This window comes from Canis lupus, chromosome 34 (genome assembly GCF_048164855.1).
Source record: "Canis lupus baileyi chromosome 34, mCanLup2.hap1, whole genome shotgun sequence".
In the NCBI taxonomy this organism is placed as follows: Eukaryota; Metazoa; Chordata; class Mammalia; order Carnivora; family Canidae; genus Canis; species Canis lupus.
In genome coordinates, this window is record NC_132871.1 from 13,907,114 (window position 1) to 13,921,702 (window position 14,589).

Sequence of the window (14,589 nt, forward strand, 5' to 3'; positions counted from 1 at the left end):
GAGGGATGCATTATGGTATTCACTTCTGTCTTGTGCCTCCCACTGACTGGGCCTTTACTTATAGGTAGAAGACACAGGACCAAATGAATGGACTCGAGTAAGTTGCTGGTGAAAGTAGTAACTAAATGGGCCAACCAATCCCATGTTTGTTTGTTTGTTTGTTTTCTTTATTGTTTAAAAGGTGGCAGGGAGGGCAGAGGGAGAGGGAGAGAGAGAATCTTAAGCAGGCTCCATGCCCAGTAATGGAGCCCAATGCAGGTCTTGATCTCACAGCCCTGAGATCATTACCTGAGCCAAAATGAAGAATCGGATGGTTAACCCATTGAGCTACCCAGGAGCCCCAGCCCATGCTTCCTTCTTAAAGAGAGAGGAACATAGAGGCAAAATTTTTCTCTAAAAGTCTCAAGAATGTTAAGCATGACATCTACAAATAGCTGTGGGGCTGAGACCTTGAACCTTATACTTGCTTAAGCCATCTCCTGTCTGTCCTTATAGAAATGAGTGACAGAAAGTCATCAGAGTTCAATGCCCCTGATGATGCTTGGATAAGGAAATAACCCATTTAAAGCTCTAAGAGATAATCTCAGTTAAAGATAGAACTAGAGAAACGGTTTGACTACCCCATATTGTAGCACAACACAAGAAAATTTCAACAGCCCTAAGGCAGGACAGTGAAATTATACTGCTGACCCTCCCAAGTGAAGTCAAACAAATGATAGTCAAGATGGAGGGATCTAGAAAGTCAGGCATGGTCAAGTTCATGGCAGCATGACATTGATTAGACATGCTGCCATTTACTCAATAATGAAGACCACGTCAAAGGCCAAAGGAATAATACATGTAAAACTATCTTATTCATCTCTCTAGTCCTCAGTAAAACTTCCAAAGCCATGATTTATTCTGAGGTGATGTGCTGGAGATTTTAAGGGTGACATATACTAGCAATGAACAATTAGAGAACAAAAAGATTTTTAAAGGATATTTATATTAGCTCTGAGAAATGAAATACTTAGATTTCAATCTAACAAAATATGTGCCGGATCTATATGCTCCATGCTACAAGACACTGATGAAAGGACTCAAAGATGATCTAAATAGAGATATATAGATTGAAAGACTAAGTGTTGTCAGGATGTAAATTCTCAAATTGATCTGCAGATTTAACATACCACATCAAAATCTCAGCAGGATTCTTCTACATATTGATTTGAATGTTTTTACCCATTAATAGTGACAAGGACATCCATTGTACCAGTCAGGTTATAAACTAACTCTCCTTCCCTATGCCTTCAGCAGTTACCCACTCACAAGATAGTCCTGTATCAGATTATGCTAAATCACTGCATCATCTGCTAAATTATTGCAAAACATTACCCTCACAGGTACAAGAGGTCTTACTTTGTAAGACTATCTTTGATGTGCCCTGTCAAGAACAGTACCCTGGAGACTAGATCCACATGTCAGTTCATCAAAGAAACAGTCACTTGGCCCTTGCTGTAAGGGGCCATACCAAGTCCTGTCCATCTCACCCTGCTGACAGTCTTGGATCCATGCTTCCCACTACCAGTAGACTTTGCTTATTGCCTGGCGCAGACAATAAGGAGGTTAATGAAACTATCATTATCCACCAAAGTTTGCTGTCATCACCCATAACCTCCCATGAAATGAATATGAAAACGAACATGACAAAAACATGCACCAATTCCTTGCATTAACCAGGACTTCCACTAGTTTCATGCTCCACTTGATAAGATCCTTAAAACCCAGATTTTACCAGAGTTAACTAATGAGATTTGGATCTCAAGGTCGTGGGTGTGCCTGCCAAGTTTACTCTGAATATCAGGAATGGACCTATCCTTGTCCTTCCTAGTACTCTTAGAATCAGATTACCAGATCTAGCTGGCTCCTCACTCACACTTCAACTGGTTTAATCTCTTCAGTTAGTCTTTTGGGATACTGATAGTTTATCCCACAGTCTCTAAAACCTTGCTATTCATTTTTTTTTTTTTTAAGATTTCATTCATCCATTCATGAGAGACACAGAGAGAGAGAGAGGCAGAGACACAGGCAGAGGGAAAAGCAGGCTCCATGCCGGGAGCTTGACGTGGGACTCGATCTTGGGTCTCCAGGATCACGCCCTGGGCCGAAGGCTGCACTAAACTGCTGGGCCACCGGGGCTGCCCAACCCTTGCTATTCAAAGTGTGGTCCATGACCAGCAGCATCAGTATCATCTGGAGACTTGTTAGAAATGCAGAATCTCGGGATGCCTGGGTGGCTCAGGCAGGTTAGCGTCTGCCTTTGGCTTAAGCCATTATCCTGGAGTCAGGGGATCAAACCCCAAGTCAGGCTCCCTGCTCAGCAGAGAGTCTGCTTCTCCCTCAGCTCCACCTACCCCTCACTCCCTGTTCTCGTGCTCTCTCTCTCAAATAAATACATAAAAATCTAAAAAAAAACAAACAAAAAAAAAAAAACTGCCAAATCTCAACCGCCAGACTTGCTAAATCAGAATCTGTGCTTGATCAAGATCCCTAGGTGCTTCTTGTGCACACTGGTGTTTGAGAAGCATTGCTTACAAGGACTTAACTATACCTTCCACTTGTTAACTCTTTGTGAAAATATACCCTGACCTGAGAGCAAATATCAAGGTCGGCTGGGCACCACAGACAAAGAACGATTGCCTGTGGTTCCTAAATGGTGATTGTTCCTGTTGATTGCTTTTGTTGGTTGTTGAAGGTTGATTTTTGAGATGAAAGGGAGACTTTTCCTCCAAAATGAAGAGGATTTGCTACTCTACACTGAGAAAGCCTAGGCTTTATCAAACAAATGTGCTTGTCATAAATACTAGGCCCTTTTATAAACTTTGTTTCCCCAAACACAAAGACATTGTGTTTCTTTCTTCCATATTTCAAAGTTTTGGACCAGAGTGAGGAGGAGCAATTCCCAGGCTAGAGCTTCTACCTGGCAAATGGTGAAGCTCTGGGTATTGTACTAATTATATCTCTCGTGGCAATGCTAACATGGACTCAACCCAACCCAATTCCAGGGTATGTCTTACATTTGACTACTACTATCCATGGTTTATGGTAACATCCAACAGTGGCCTGATTCATGAGTTAAGCAATTGTAATTATGACTAAAATATAGTTCAAAATAAAATAATACTGAATTTTCCATCTGATTATCGAATTTTAACTTGTAGGAGGATAAATTACATAAATTTTTCAGATGTTGAAACATCTTTGGATTCCTGGGAAGTGCCCCATTTGGTTTGTGATGTATTATTTTTTAGACACTATTATATAAGGTTGCCTGTTTTACTAGAAAATTTTTCCTCTATGTTCATAAGGTTAGTGTGTAAGTTAGTTTTCCATACTGTGCATGATCAGATTTGGCTTTGACATTTTATAAACTTTATGAAATGGATTTGGTGGCTTTCTTTCTATTCTGCTCTCTGAAAGTTTAAGATAGGAATTATCAGCTTGATATTTTGATAAAATTCACCTTTAAACTATCTTTTCATGAGGTCCAGTTATGATTACTAATTCCATTTTCTTAGTAGTTATTGGTTGATTTAAATTGCCAAAACCTCTTAGATGAATCTGTCTTTCTTTTACAGTTTCAAAATTTTTTATCATGAAGTTAATGGTATTCTTACAATTATTTTCAGTCTGTATTTGTAGTTGTATCTTTTTGTTTTTATCTAAATACTGTTCATCTGTGCCTTTTTTTTCTTGATTAGTCTTTGCTCCTGGTTTCTCTGTAAGTATCCCCTTCAGTGCAGCCTACAAAGGCTCCCTTGAGGTACCATCTCCAGCTATTTGCTGCCACAAATAGGTAGCCGTCACCTACCCTAACGGTATTTGCTCATTTACTTCTTTATGCTTTGAAATAAATCCATAGCTTTAGTAATGCAGTTTTGCTACTTCTTTACCTTCTTCTGTATTTTATCTCCTTGCTAGGTTCCTTGTGTTGGTTACTACCTATAGTTTTCTTTATTGTACTGATTCATTTTTGAGAAAGGGCACATGTTAAATTCATTATTCATTATGCATTTACAGAACAGACAGTTGTAAACACCTCCTATGTCCTGGGCATTATGGGAAATACTGAGAGTAAATAATGAAAAGAAATAGTTCATATCCAATTAGATGATTTTTATACTGTAATATAGTAAAATAAGAGACATTCAGTTTCTCTTAATCAGATGTATTTTTTCAAATTTTTGGACAATTAGGTATTTTTATACAGTATTATAATTCTATAACTGTTATATTTTGAATTCTATAATGGAAGACATCAAAGTATAAAACCACGGCAAGAATACTGTGGCCTTTTATATTTGAGTTAAACTTTAAAAATGTCCTGGCCTCATAAACTGTTTCCTATAGGAAATTTTCACTATTTTAAATTTATTATAAACAGATGTCAACATTTCCATTCAAAACTACAAAATTCCGGACAGTATTTATTCTATGTGACAACTGCAGGAAGTGTACTTCTAGACTTTCAGAAAATAGCTCCCAAGTGAATGTAACATTCAAATGGAAGTTTGGTTTACCTTCCTGGAATTAAAACTGCACATTTTCGCTCAAAAATCTAATTCAATAGAGTAAAAGATAGCTGTCACCATTCCCTAATGAAAATAACAGCTTTTGAAAGGCAAGAAAAAAGGCCTAAAGTTTTACAGGAAAAATGGGCAACCTTGAACTGGAATGAAAGGACCTAGAAACACATTCCAAACCACTAAAATGCAATCTGATTGATGAAAAAGATTTTTAAATTACAGTTGATCTGTGTATAACTATGTACAATATTGGCCTTGGTGAGGAAAGAGTAAGAATGATAATAACATACACCTATATTGTGTTTATTACCACTGTTCTTATAAATATGGATTAAGTTTCATGTTATAAATTAAGAGAAACAAAACTGGCAATCTTGTCTTTTCCTATCAAAATCCTATGGTTAGCAATTGCTAAAGAAATATGAAGACTCTAGGAAAAAGTGAGCAGTATGTCTAATTCTTTCCAAACATGTAAGTAGAACAAAAGGTCAGTAGTCCTAGAATGCCTGAACTAAGCAAACCAGCATGTTCTTTTTTAACATATGTAAAATCCTTCACACCTCATTATACTATTTTTTTCAAGCACTGGGCTTGACTGTAAGAAGATGAATCATTGGGGCCAGAAGTTAATCACATATGATGAAAAGTTCCTCCAGGAAAAGCCGTTTGCAAACCAGCTAGCTCAATTCTGATTACCCATCTGCTAAACTTTATGACAAAGCAATTGAAGACACAAACTCAAGTTGGTTGACTGATTTTTGGCTTCCCCTCTGATTAGCCATTCACAGGCCACCAAGGTACAGTAATGATAATGGTTTGTTTGCCCAGTTTTTCACCTATGGAGTTTGTTACGGAGCTTGTTGGGATTAACAATGATGGGAAGTTGTAGTCATATCCCATTATTCAGGAATAGAGATAGGCACCTATCTTTGACTAGATTTAGTTCTGACTTTTCAACTGGTACAGAGGGGACTGCTAGTTAAATTAAGACCTTTCTTATAGGGGCAGCCTGGGTGGCTCAGCGGTTTAGTGCCTCCTTCAGTCCAGGGCATGATCCTGGAGACCCAGGATTGAGTCCCACGTCAGGCTCCCTGCATGGAGCCTGCTCCTCTCTCTGCCTGTGTCTCTGCCTTTCTGTCTGTCTCTCATGAATAAATAAATACAATCTTAAAAAAAAAGGACCTTTCTTATAATTACTTATATTATGAAAACTTACTCAAAGAGCACATTAATATAACCTTTCAAAAATCACACAACAGAAGATCTTCACTTGTGTGGTGAGTTGGTCCATCAGTGGATGTTTGGATAATGAAAATCTGGGATAACTCAAACCATACAAATTCTATCTCCTGCCTTTTCCATTAGAATATACACATCGGAAATCTAAGTTCTAAACATTTCCTCAACTGAAGATGGGGAGACTTAGTGTGAGCCATCTAGGTACAACCATTTGAGTGTTTATAGAACACCGACCCTTGATGGAAGAGACTTTAATTGAAAAAAAAAAAATACTATTTAAAAAAACCTAAATCGATCCAATTAATTTTCAAAATAAGAGTTGATCCATGTTTTCAGTTTATTGCCACACACAAAACATTTTATAAAATAATATGGTAGACTTCCACTTTAACATCTTCATGTAAAAACTTCACAGTGCAAGAAAGTGATCACTATTTAGTATGAAGACATCTAAAGCCAGCCAGTAATTTAAGTATAGGTCAGAATATTTTTGCGAATCTTCCTAAAAAATGTTGGCACATTTATTCAATGCCCAGGTATAAAAATCACTTAGTATCCACTTCTTATCCTTCTGTATATTTTTATATCTACATGGCATCACACTAAATGCTGGTGGACAAAACAACCTAAGAATTTAAAAACTTTTCAGGTAGCGCAATGATTTGAAACCACCGAGGAGAATGCTAGCCCCCAGACATTTTTGTATGTAATCTTCTGTCCATTACCACATAATAAAGTAAAAAAGCTGTTATACCTTAAAAAGAAGCTAAAGGAAAACATTTCACTTTTGCTTTAAAAACATCATTTCTTAGCTCATAAATAGAGAAAAGCTTTAATTTGGGGGGGGAGGGGAAGTGTTTCAGAAGTAAAACAGCAAGTTTATGTCAGTTGTACAAATGTTTCATTTAGGAAAGAAAAGTATTTTGATTCAAAGAATTCTAAAATATTTCATCATTACAAAAAAAGTGTAATTTAAAGCTAAAAAACGGTAATACCTTGAACTAATATAAATCATCCACTAGCATATCTTATTATTTTTCACAAAATCCATAATTAAGGAACAATCGATTGGGTAAAGGATCTTTTTCCAACATTTGGTCAAATTAGCTAAGAAGCCCTGAGTCTCAGGGCTGTCACCTCTCAAATGAGGGTCCTGGACTGCCCTTTTACAACCCTTCTGATTTACAAATTTATATAGAATTGTTAAACTCATGGAATCCTTTTGAGAATGAGGTGTTGCCACCAGATGTATTTTCCAGATAAAGTTCCCACATTTAAGTAGTAAAGTTGTTCTTTAAAAATTCAAAATCTTACTTTAAAATTTATTTTTGATATATTTCCCTGTCACTTTAAAAGTTGAGTTGTGACTAACCCCATACTCCCCTAACGTCCTCGTGGTCTCCCAGAGCTGGCGGCTGGCAGTGATCCGCAGAGAGAGTTCAGGCCCTGACTCCAATGCTGTGCAACTTCTGGCCACACTCTGAGTCTCAAAACAAGGATGATACCACCCCCTCTGTACCTGTTTTAAAGCCCAAGGGAGTGATCATATTATACCAAAGTATTTGTAAAATGCAAATTATCATATGAATGCAAAGAACTGCTGCTAAGTCCTAGGTGAATTTTTCCTGATAACCAAGTCTAGGTATTTCTCATAAAATAAATGTACTTCGTCAATCCTTGTGCATTTATGGTTCTGATTCTTCAGTTACCAGACTGTCTGCATGTAGTCACTGTGTCTCCTGCTTTTAACTGCACCAGGCCTGAGAGTGTTGGTCTCTCCTGGAGTCTAGAAGTCTGACCTTTCAATATTAAGAATCAAAATCTAAAGATCTCTGTTACCTTAGCAAATGTAACATTACTCACTTTAAAGGAGTAGTTCCCTAACTAGGTGAGGCATTAGACTCATCTAGGAAGCATTCTAAAAATTGAGATTTCTGGGCTCCAGCTGTAGAGTCTGATTATATATATGTCTGGAGTAAGACCCAGAAAAATTCTGTTCAAAATCTCCCCCAGGTAATCTCAATAATTGATAGTTCGAGGACTCACTGCTTTGACCTCAATTTCTTCTCTAGAATTTTAGCAGCTGCTAGTTTGTTTTTAGTGTAAAAATTTCTCCCTGCATTTAATCACATGCATATTCAGAGTAGATTGCCCACCATCTTGGCTTAGCTACATAAGGTACCTATTGCAATCCTTTGCAATGAAATTAAAAAATGGTAAGTCAACTTCAGAGTGAAGATGATACATGTAGATGCTGAAAGGTGGCTGGTGCTAGACTTGCAGAGCAACTATCTTTTGCTTTACTTATAGTTAGTCACTGGTACATCTGAGGACCATCTTTTTACAATTGTCATTACGCATTAATAATGGAGGTCACAACTCCAAAAACCGGATGGCTAACTAGCTTAATCAGTATCATTAAGAAAATGTTTCTAGCACACATAAATGAAAAGTTCTTTAAAAACCACACAGCTTTCTGTTAGAAACCCAAAGACTTCCATGCTTCTGAAGTCTACCATAAAGAGGAAAGTTGACCAAAACTACAGTTGTTTAAAAATATGTTCAATTAACTGTGAAAATATAAGTGCAAAATAGGTACAATTTCATCCTTTAGGAGGTTTAACAGACATAAATGGAATTCACTTCCCATTTATTCTACCCAAATAGTTAATTTTGAAAATAACACGTGAAGTATTTGGTATAATGTAGTTCTGAACGTCATCCCTTCCAAATTTAATACAAAAGCCACATTTGGATGTTCACGGTGTCCCAAGTGTATCTAGGCACTGCGAAATGTTGTCATGTCTTTTGGTTCTCTGCTGGGGACACACCAGTCGTCAGCCTCATGGTTGGTATTGTAATGCTTCCAGGCAGCCTTGTTATACACTGGCAGTCTCTCTATTGATTCTGTTGACAGAGCCTGAAAGAAAAAGTGGGATCTAAGTCTGGCTTTTTTTTTTTTAAATCCACTATTTGAGAAAATATACAGTGGCATAAGGTTACTACAAATTAAACAGCGCTTTATTGGATTTGTATTTCACTAATCATTAACACCATCTACATACATTTTGAAATGGTGTATATATGTAACACATTATTTACTAGTAAGTCCATGGCACTGCTTGTTGTGCATATTGAGTTTTTTTGTTTGCAGTCATTGTCCAGCAGCCTCGAAGCTGCTGAATTGAAATTTTATATAGGTATAGGAGATGCTTCTTATAAAAACATGACCCATAACAGAAGTTGGTTAATTGAAAAAGTCATTTAAGGGGTGCCTGGGTGGCTCAGTTAGTTGAGCATCTACTTTTGGCTCAGGTCATGATCTTGAGGTCCCAGGATTGAGCCCTACATCAGGCTTCCTGCTCAATAGGGACCCTGCTTCTCTCTCTCTCCCTCTGCCCCACTTCAACTACTCATGCTCTCTGTCAAATAAAATCTTTAAAAAAATTCATGTAAAAGCAGAAAAATTGACATATGTTCCTTAATATATAATTGTACAATCATTTAATGGAATCTATTTCAATTATTTTAAGATTTATTTTTTAAAACTTTTTATTTATTTATTCATGAGACACACAGAGAGAGAGGCAGAGACATAGGCAGAGGGAGAAGTAGGCTTCCATGCAAGAGCCGGAGTAGAACTTGATCTCAGGATTCCAGAATCACCACCTGAGCTAAAGGCAGAGGCTAAGCCAGTGTGCTACCCAGGAGCCCCCTGTTTCAACCATTTGTTAGAAGAAACACTTTTTTTTCATCAGAGTCACTGTACTTTAAAAAAGTCATCATAACAAAATATAATAACTATAAATACAAAACTTTATCTAAGGCATCTTGGCTTTTGATTGAAAAATTCTTAGCCTTGGCTCTGACCCTGTGCCTTCTCCTCCTGCCATTAAGGCCACCAATTTCACTTATAGCATATATGTTACCCACATTGTGCATAATTTCATGTTTCCAACATATCATTACCATTAATTCACTGTTCTATCTCAGATTCCTGCAAATTACCAGAACTTGAGATAAACCATGTTCCTTCTTATCTTCTTTCAGTAGGATTTCAACCTTAAGCCATGGATATTTCCCAAGATATAGAAAATATTAAACAGGAAATTTCATTCTGGGAATAGAAAGGAAAGTCTTTGACATTGATTTTAATTTTTTTTTTTTTTTTTTAAGGTAGGCTCCGTGCACGGCATGGAGCCCGACAGGGGCTTGAACTCATGACCTCAAGATCAAGCCCTGAACTGATATCAAGAGTTGGATGCTCAACCGATTGAGCCAACCAGGTGCCCCTGATTTTAATGATTTTGTAATATTCCTGTCTTCTATTTTTTCCAAAGCGAAATTAAAATCCTTTCACCTACATATTCTCTTTAAATGCCTCAGAATTGCCAGAACCCCTTCATCTATGGGCTAGATAAAAAGTGTTACATTTGGTGGAAAAAATGTTACCTTCATGTTGCCCTTTTCAAATTACTCACAATTGAGATGGTTTAAAAGAAAAGAAAAAGAATTATTATGTTGAAAGAATTTAACCTTTTCGGATAAATTTATTTTTTCCATTATACAGTCCTCAGCATTTCCTATAAAATAGGTGCCATCTAGTGGCCAGAACAAGAAACTGAATGAGGTACCAACAACCCACTGCTTAACCCATCCAGTGGGGTGGGTTAACCCCTCCAACTGAGCTGATGGGGCTGAGCTGCTCTCCAACCCTTGAAACATGCTGATCTCCCATAAACACAGGAAACATCACAGGCCAGGAGGCTAAGTGCTTCTGCTCCCACCAGGTGAGCAAGACTTGCCAAGAGTCCCCTGTACTTGTTCCCAAATTTCCTTATGCACTTACAGCTGTCATTGTAATCACATAATTTAATCAAGCATTAGCTTAACCAAAATGCAAAAAAAGGGGCCAGAGGGAGGTTCTTTGAAAACTAAGATGAATGCTTTGGAAAGAGTCATGAAGGAAAGTCACAGAAAGACTGCTGTCAAATCTGAGTCAGAAGACATCTGTAAAGGACTACATCTGTATCAAAAAAGATTATGCAGTTGCTTGTCTCTTTGTTTAAAGAAATCAAAACAATGCATTGTAAGTAAAGCTTCTGCAAGAAAGACTGCTGAAACCTGAATCTGCAGACTCATATACAAAGAAAAGACTCAGGCAGTACGTTAAAAGATTGGTGGATCGATGTCCATTCATGTATTTTATATTAAAATTAAATTTGTGTGATATATAACGTTTTATGATTCCCTACTTCAACCTGACTTTTTTTCTGTTAACAACCATAGTCCTGGTCATTACAGATTAGCGTGAGTGTTTCTTTCCCATAGTCAAGGAGATCATTTGTAGAAATAGATGAGATCCTATGTAAAAACCATATTATGATATTTTAATAGTGATGTGGTCAAAGAAAATTTCATTACAGCTAAATATTGGTGTTTTATGACCAAGAAGTATCATTCAATCAAAAAGACTACAGTTATTACCTTAATGTAGATGACTGCATCTGTCCCATAACCCTCTAGAGAATATAGCTTTAGGTCTCCTTGGAAGTATTGGGCATAAAGACGTGAGATGGGCAATCCATAACCAAAACCAGCCTGTTTGATGAGAAAAGTGAAGTTCTATTCAGAAAGCCACATAGCAAAATACTTTTCTAGTTAAAACAAATGCTTCTGAGTATCCTAGAGCTATCAGAGCCTGCATCTAAGAGATTGTTAATACCTAACCACTAATATTGATCGAACTGAAGCCTAGATGGGGTACTACCTGAGATGTCTCTCCTCTGGTCATTTAAACCTCATTTTTCTTTTTTCCATAAAATGATTCCTGTAGATCTAGAACAGCACATTGCTTTTCTTCATTGCCTTGCTCTAGGGCATCCCAATACTATTTTTGACAATAGGAGCAAGAATAGAAAAAAAAAAAAAAGAATAGAAAAAGCCTTGTTGGCAGTCTCAGAGATACATCTTTTGACTTCAGACCATGAATTTCCAGCCTGTATTCTGAACCTGGTTAGATCACTGTTAAGTCCACTGTTACTCACTGGCAAATCACTACCCTCTTTAAAAACCTACCAAGCACAGCAGCACCCACATCATGCCCTACCCACCCACCATCCCCCAACCCACTGCCTTGAGATAAAAATTTAAGCTTCTAAAAAGAGCTTTCAAGACCTGATCATATCAGGTAGGTCTCTTCCGCCCACTTTCTGGTCTAGCTGAACCAAATCTCCAGCTCTTAAGTTCCTCAAACAAATGCTATTTTTCACTTCTGTGTCTTTGCTCATCCTGTTTCTAGTATCTGAAATGGCCTTTACCTGAATAAATCCTACAAATTCTTTAATACAAAGCAAAACACTTGGACTAATGTAAAAACAATTTTTATCACCAACTCAGATGTTCAATGATACTCCATGTAACACTTTAGTTAAGAGCTTATGTCAATTCAGGAATCAGAGTGCTGTCAACAAATGCAGGCTCTCTGGCTTCATCTACCTCTACCATTAATTACTTTTCTAACCAGAGTTTCTGTTTACCACTCCAAATCAACTATCCTTTTTCCACATTACTCCTTGTCCTGGGAGGATGCTATCAATGGATACCCCCGCCCTCAGCTTCCAGTGGGTCTAGCCAATGGGGAACCCAGTAGGAATTTAGAGGGAATTAAGTCAGGGTGTTCATTCCTGTTTCCTTCCCGCTGAGGTTTGCTTCCCTTGGGATTAGACCACTTGAACGTATGCAGCTGCTCTGTTACTGTCCCTTCTTCTAGGTTCTGCTAACTTCTCCTTCTCTCTTTGATTCAGGAGAGTGACAGCTCTACTGCTACCAGCCCTGGATCCCTGTACTCTCCCTGCCCATAGCTCTGTAATTTGTATATGCCACCTCTCCCTTACTTCTTAGTGTAAAGTCAGAATCTAAGACAATGTTCATGTTTATTATTTGACGGTGTCTGCCCACTGGCACATGGATACATATGCATCTGAACTGGAGGAGCACAGTTGCACTGGAGTAATGATTTTAAAAGTATGGTAAGACATGAAGTAGATTACAGTTGTAGTTACAGAATCTGTGCTGTGTAACAGGTGAAACTATTAGAATGAAGTCCTTCTAGTAACTTCTTAGAAAGAATCTAAAAATAGATCCATCTGATACTTCATTTAATCATGTGACAGCGTAACACCAGTACCTATGCCAGAGAGTTTCAAAGCCGTGAAGAACAGTTCTGAGTTACAGGTCAGAGATTTGGCAAAGTGTTTTTCTAGGGGTTAGAGGGCAAGGATGTAGTCAACTCAGAAGCTGATCACATGAAACCTGAAAATAAATGACTGAGGTCAATAAAACATACCACCCAACAATGAAAATTTGAGCCTTTTCCAGGTTGGCAATTAAGTGATCAGAACTCTAGTCTTTTTTCTAAGTCTAGACTATGTGGTATTTCTAATTATAAGTACTTGAGGGAAAAAAAAATCAACATTGAAGATTAAATCAGCATTGACCAAATGCTAGCAAAACCAGTAACTTAGTCTTCACATTTGACACAGTGTATCAAAATGTGGGTAACCACATGAAACTATGGCTATATCACTATCCACCTTGGCAATAAGAACTGTAAATAATATTCTTTATCTTGTGCTCTTTTCAATCAAAAGAAGAAATGAGCCAAACGCTGTTAAATTCAGAGAAAAGTTTTTTCTAATAGCTTCCCTTCTCCCTCATGGATACTCTACACAATTGCTTAACTGATTTATTTGGTAATTTATTTGGTAGCCATTTGATTTATCTTTTTGGTAATTCAGAGAAACACACTCAATTCTTTCTTCTTTTTTTACATTACTTCTTTTTTTAAAAAATATTTAAGTCCAATTTGCCAACATATAGTATAATACCCAGTGCTCATCCCATCAAGTGTCCTCTCTTGATCACATACCAGGGGCACAGCTCTGGACGTCTCAACACGAGGCCGGGGTGCCGTTGAGTACATGTAGTTGAAGAGTCTGTCAATTTTCCTCAAAGGAACACCACCTCCTCGGTCACTCATCTAAGGTGAGAGAGAATCATATCTTATAACCAAGTCCCATAAATAGCAAAACACCAATACATACTCATAGTATCGCAGTTTAACGGCTGACTAGAAAGTACTGCTTTTCTAAAGATTATTTCTCTATTTGAGAGACAGCACAGGAACATAAGCAGCAAGAGGGGCAGTAGCAAAGGGAGAGAGACAAGCAAACTCCCCACTGAGTGCAGAGTCCCACTTGGGGTTCAGTCTTGCAACCCTGAGATCATGACCTGAGCCAAATTCAGACGCTTAATTGACTGAGCCACCCAAGTGCCTGAGGAAAGTACTGCTTTTCAAAGCAAGTACCATGAAATCCAAGTTGTCAGTGTAAACATTTTCCTCACTGGTAGACTTTATAAAACTCCTCCAATATGCACAATTCTAATACATAATAAACTCCATCATACTACAGAGTCAGGGCTGTGGCTCTGCGTATTTACTGGTTGTGCCGAGCAGTACAGCAAACAGATTGGGGCATAAACTAAGTCTATCTGGGATGTAACAATAAATTTGTTATTCCTTTCTGGTGGGCGGTTTGGCAATCAGATTCAAAATACATGAACCCTTTGACCCAACAATGTTTATACTAAAAAAAATAATCAAAGAAGTATGCAAAGTATGTATGAGAATATCCATCACGGCACTGTGTAGAATAGCAAAAACTGGATTATAACCTAAATAGGGGATTATTTAAGTAAACTAATGCATATTCTAAAACAGAAA

At 37.6% G+C, this 14,589-nt stretch overlaps 1 protein-coding gene across 4 annotated transcripts in view; it reads right to left on the reverse strand.

Moving 5' to 3' along the window:
* Positions 1-6,123: 6,123 nt before the first annotated feature.
* Positions 6,124-14,589, reverse strand: part of PDK1 (pyruvate dehydrogenase kinase 1) — a 29,866-nt gene continuing 21,400 nt past the window's right edge. For 2 of the 4 annotated variants that reach the window (XM_072811419.1, XM_072811418.1), the window contains exons 9-11: positions 13,735-13,845; positions 11,292-11,405; positions 6,124-8,724 (exon numbers count right to left, since the gene is read on the reverse strand). In XM_072811419.1, coding sequence (XP_072667520.1) covers positions 8,584-8,724; positions 11,292-11,405; positions 13,735-13,845 — 366 coding nt within the window. In that variant the 3' untranslated portion in view covers positions 6,124-8,583. The remainder of the gene's footprint in view (positions 8,725-11,291; positions 11,406-13,734; positions 13,846-14,589) is intronic. The other 2 variants (XM_072811421.1, XM_072811420.1) reach the window with 1 other exon arrangement.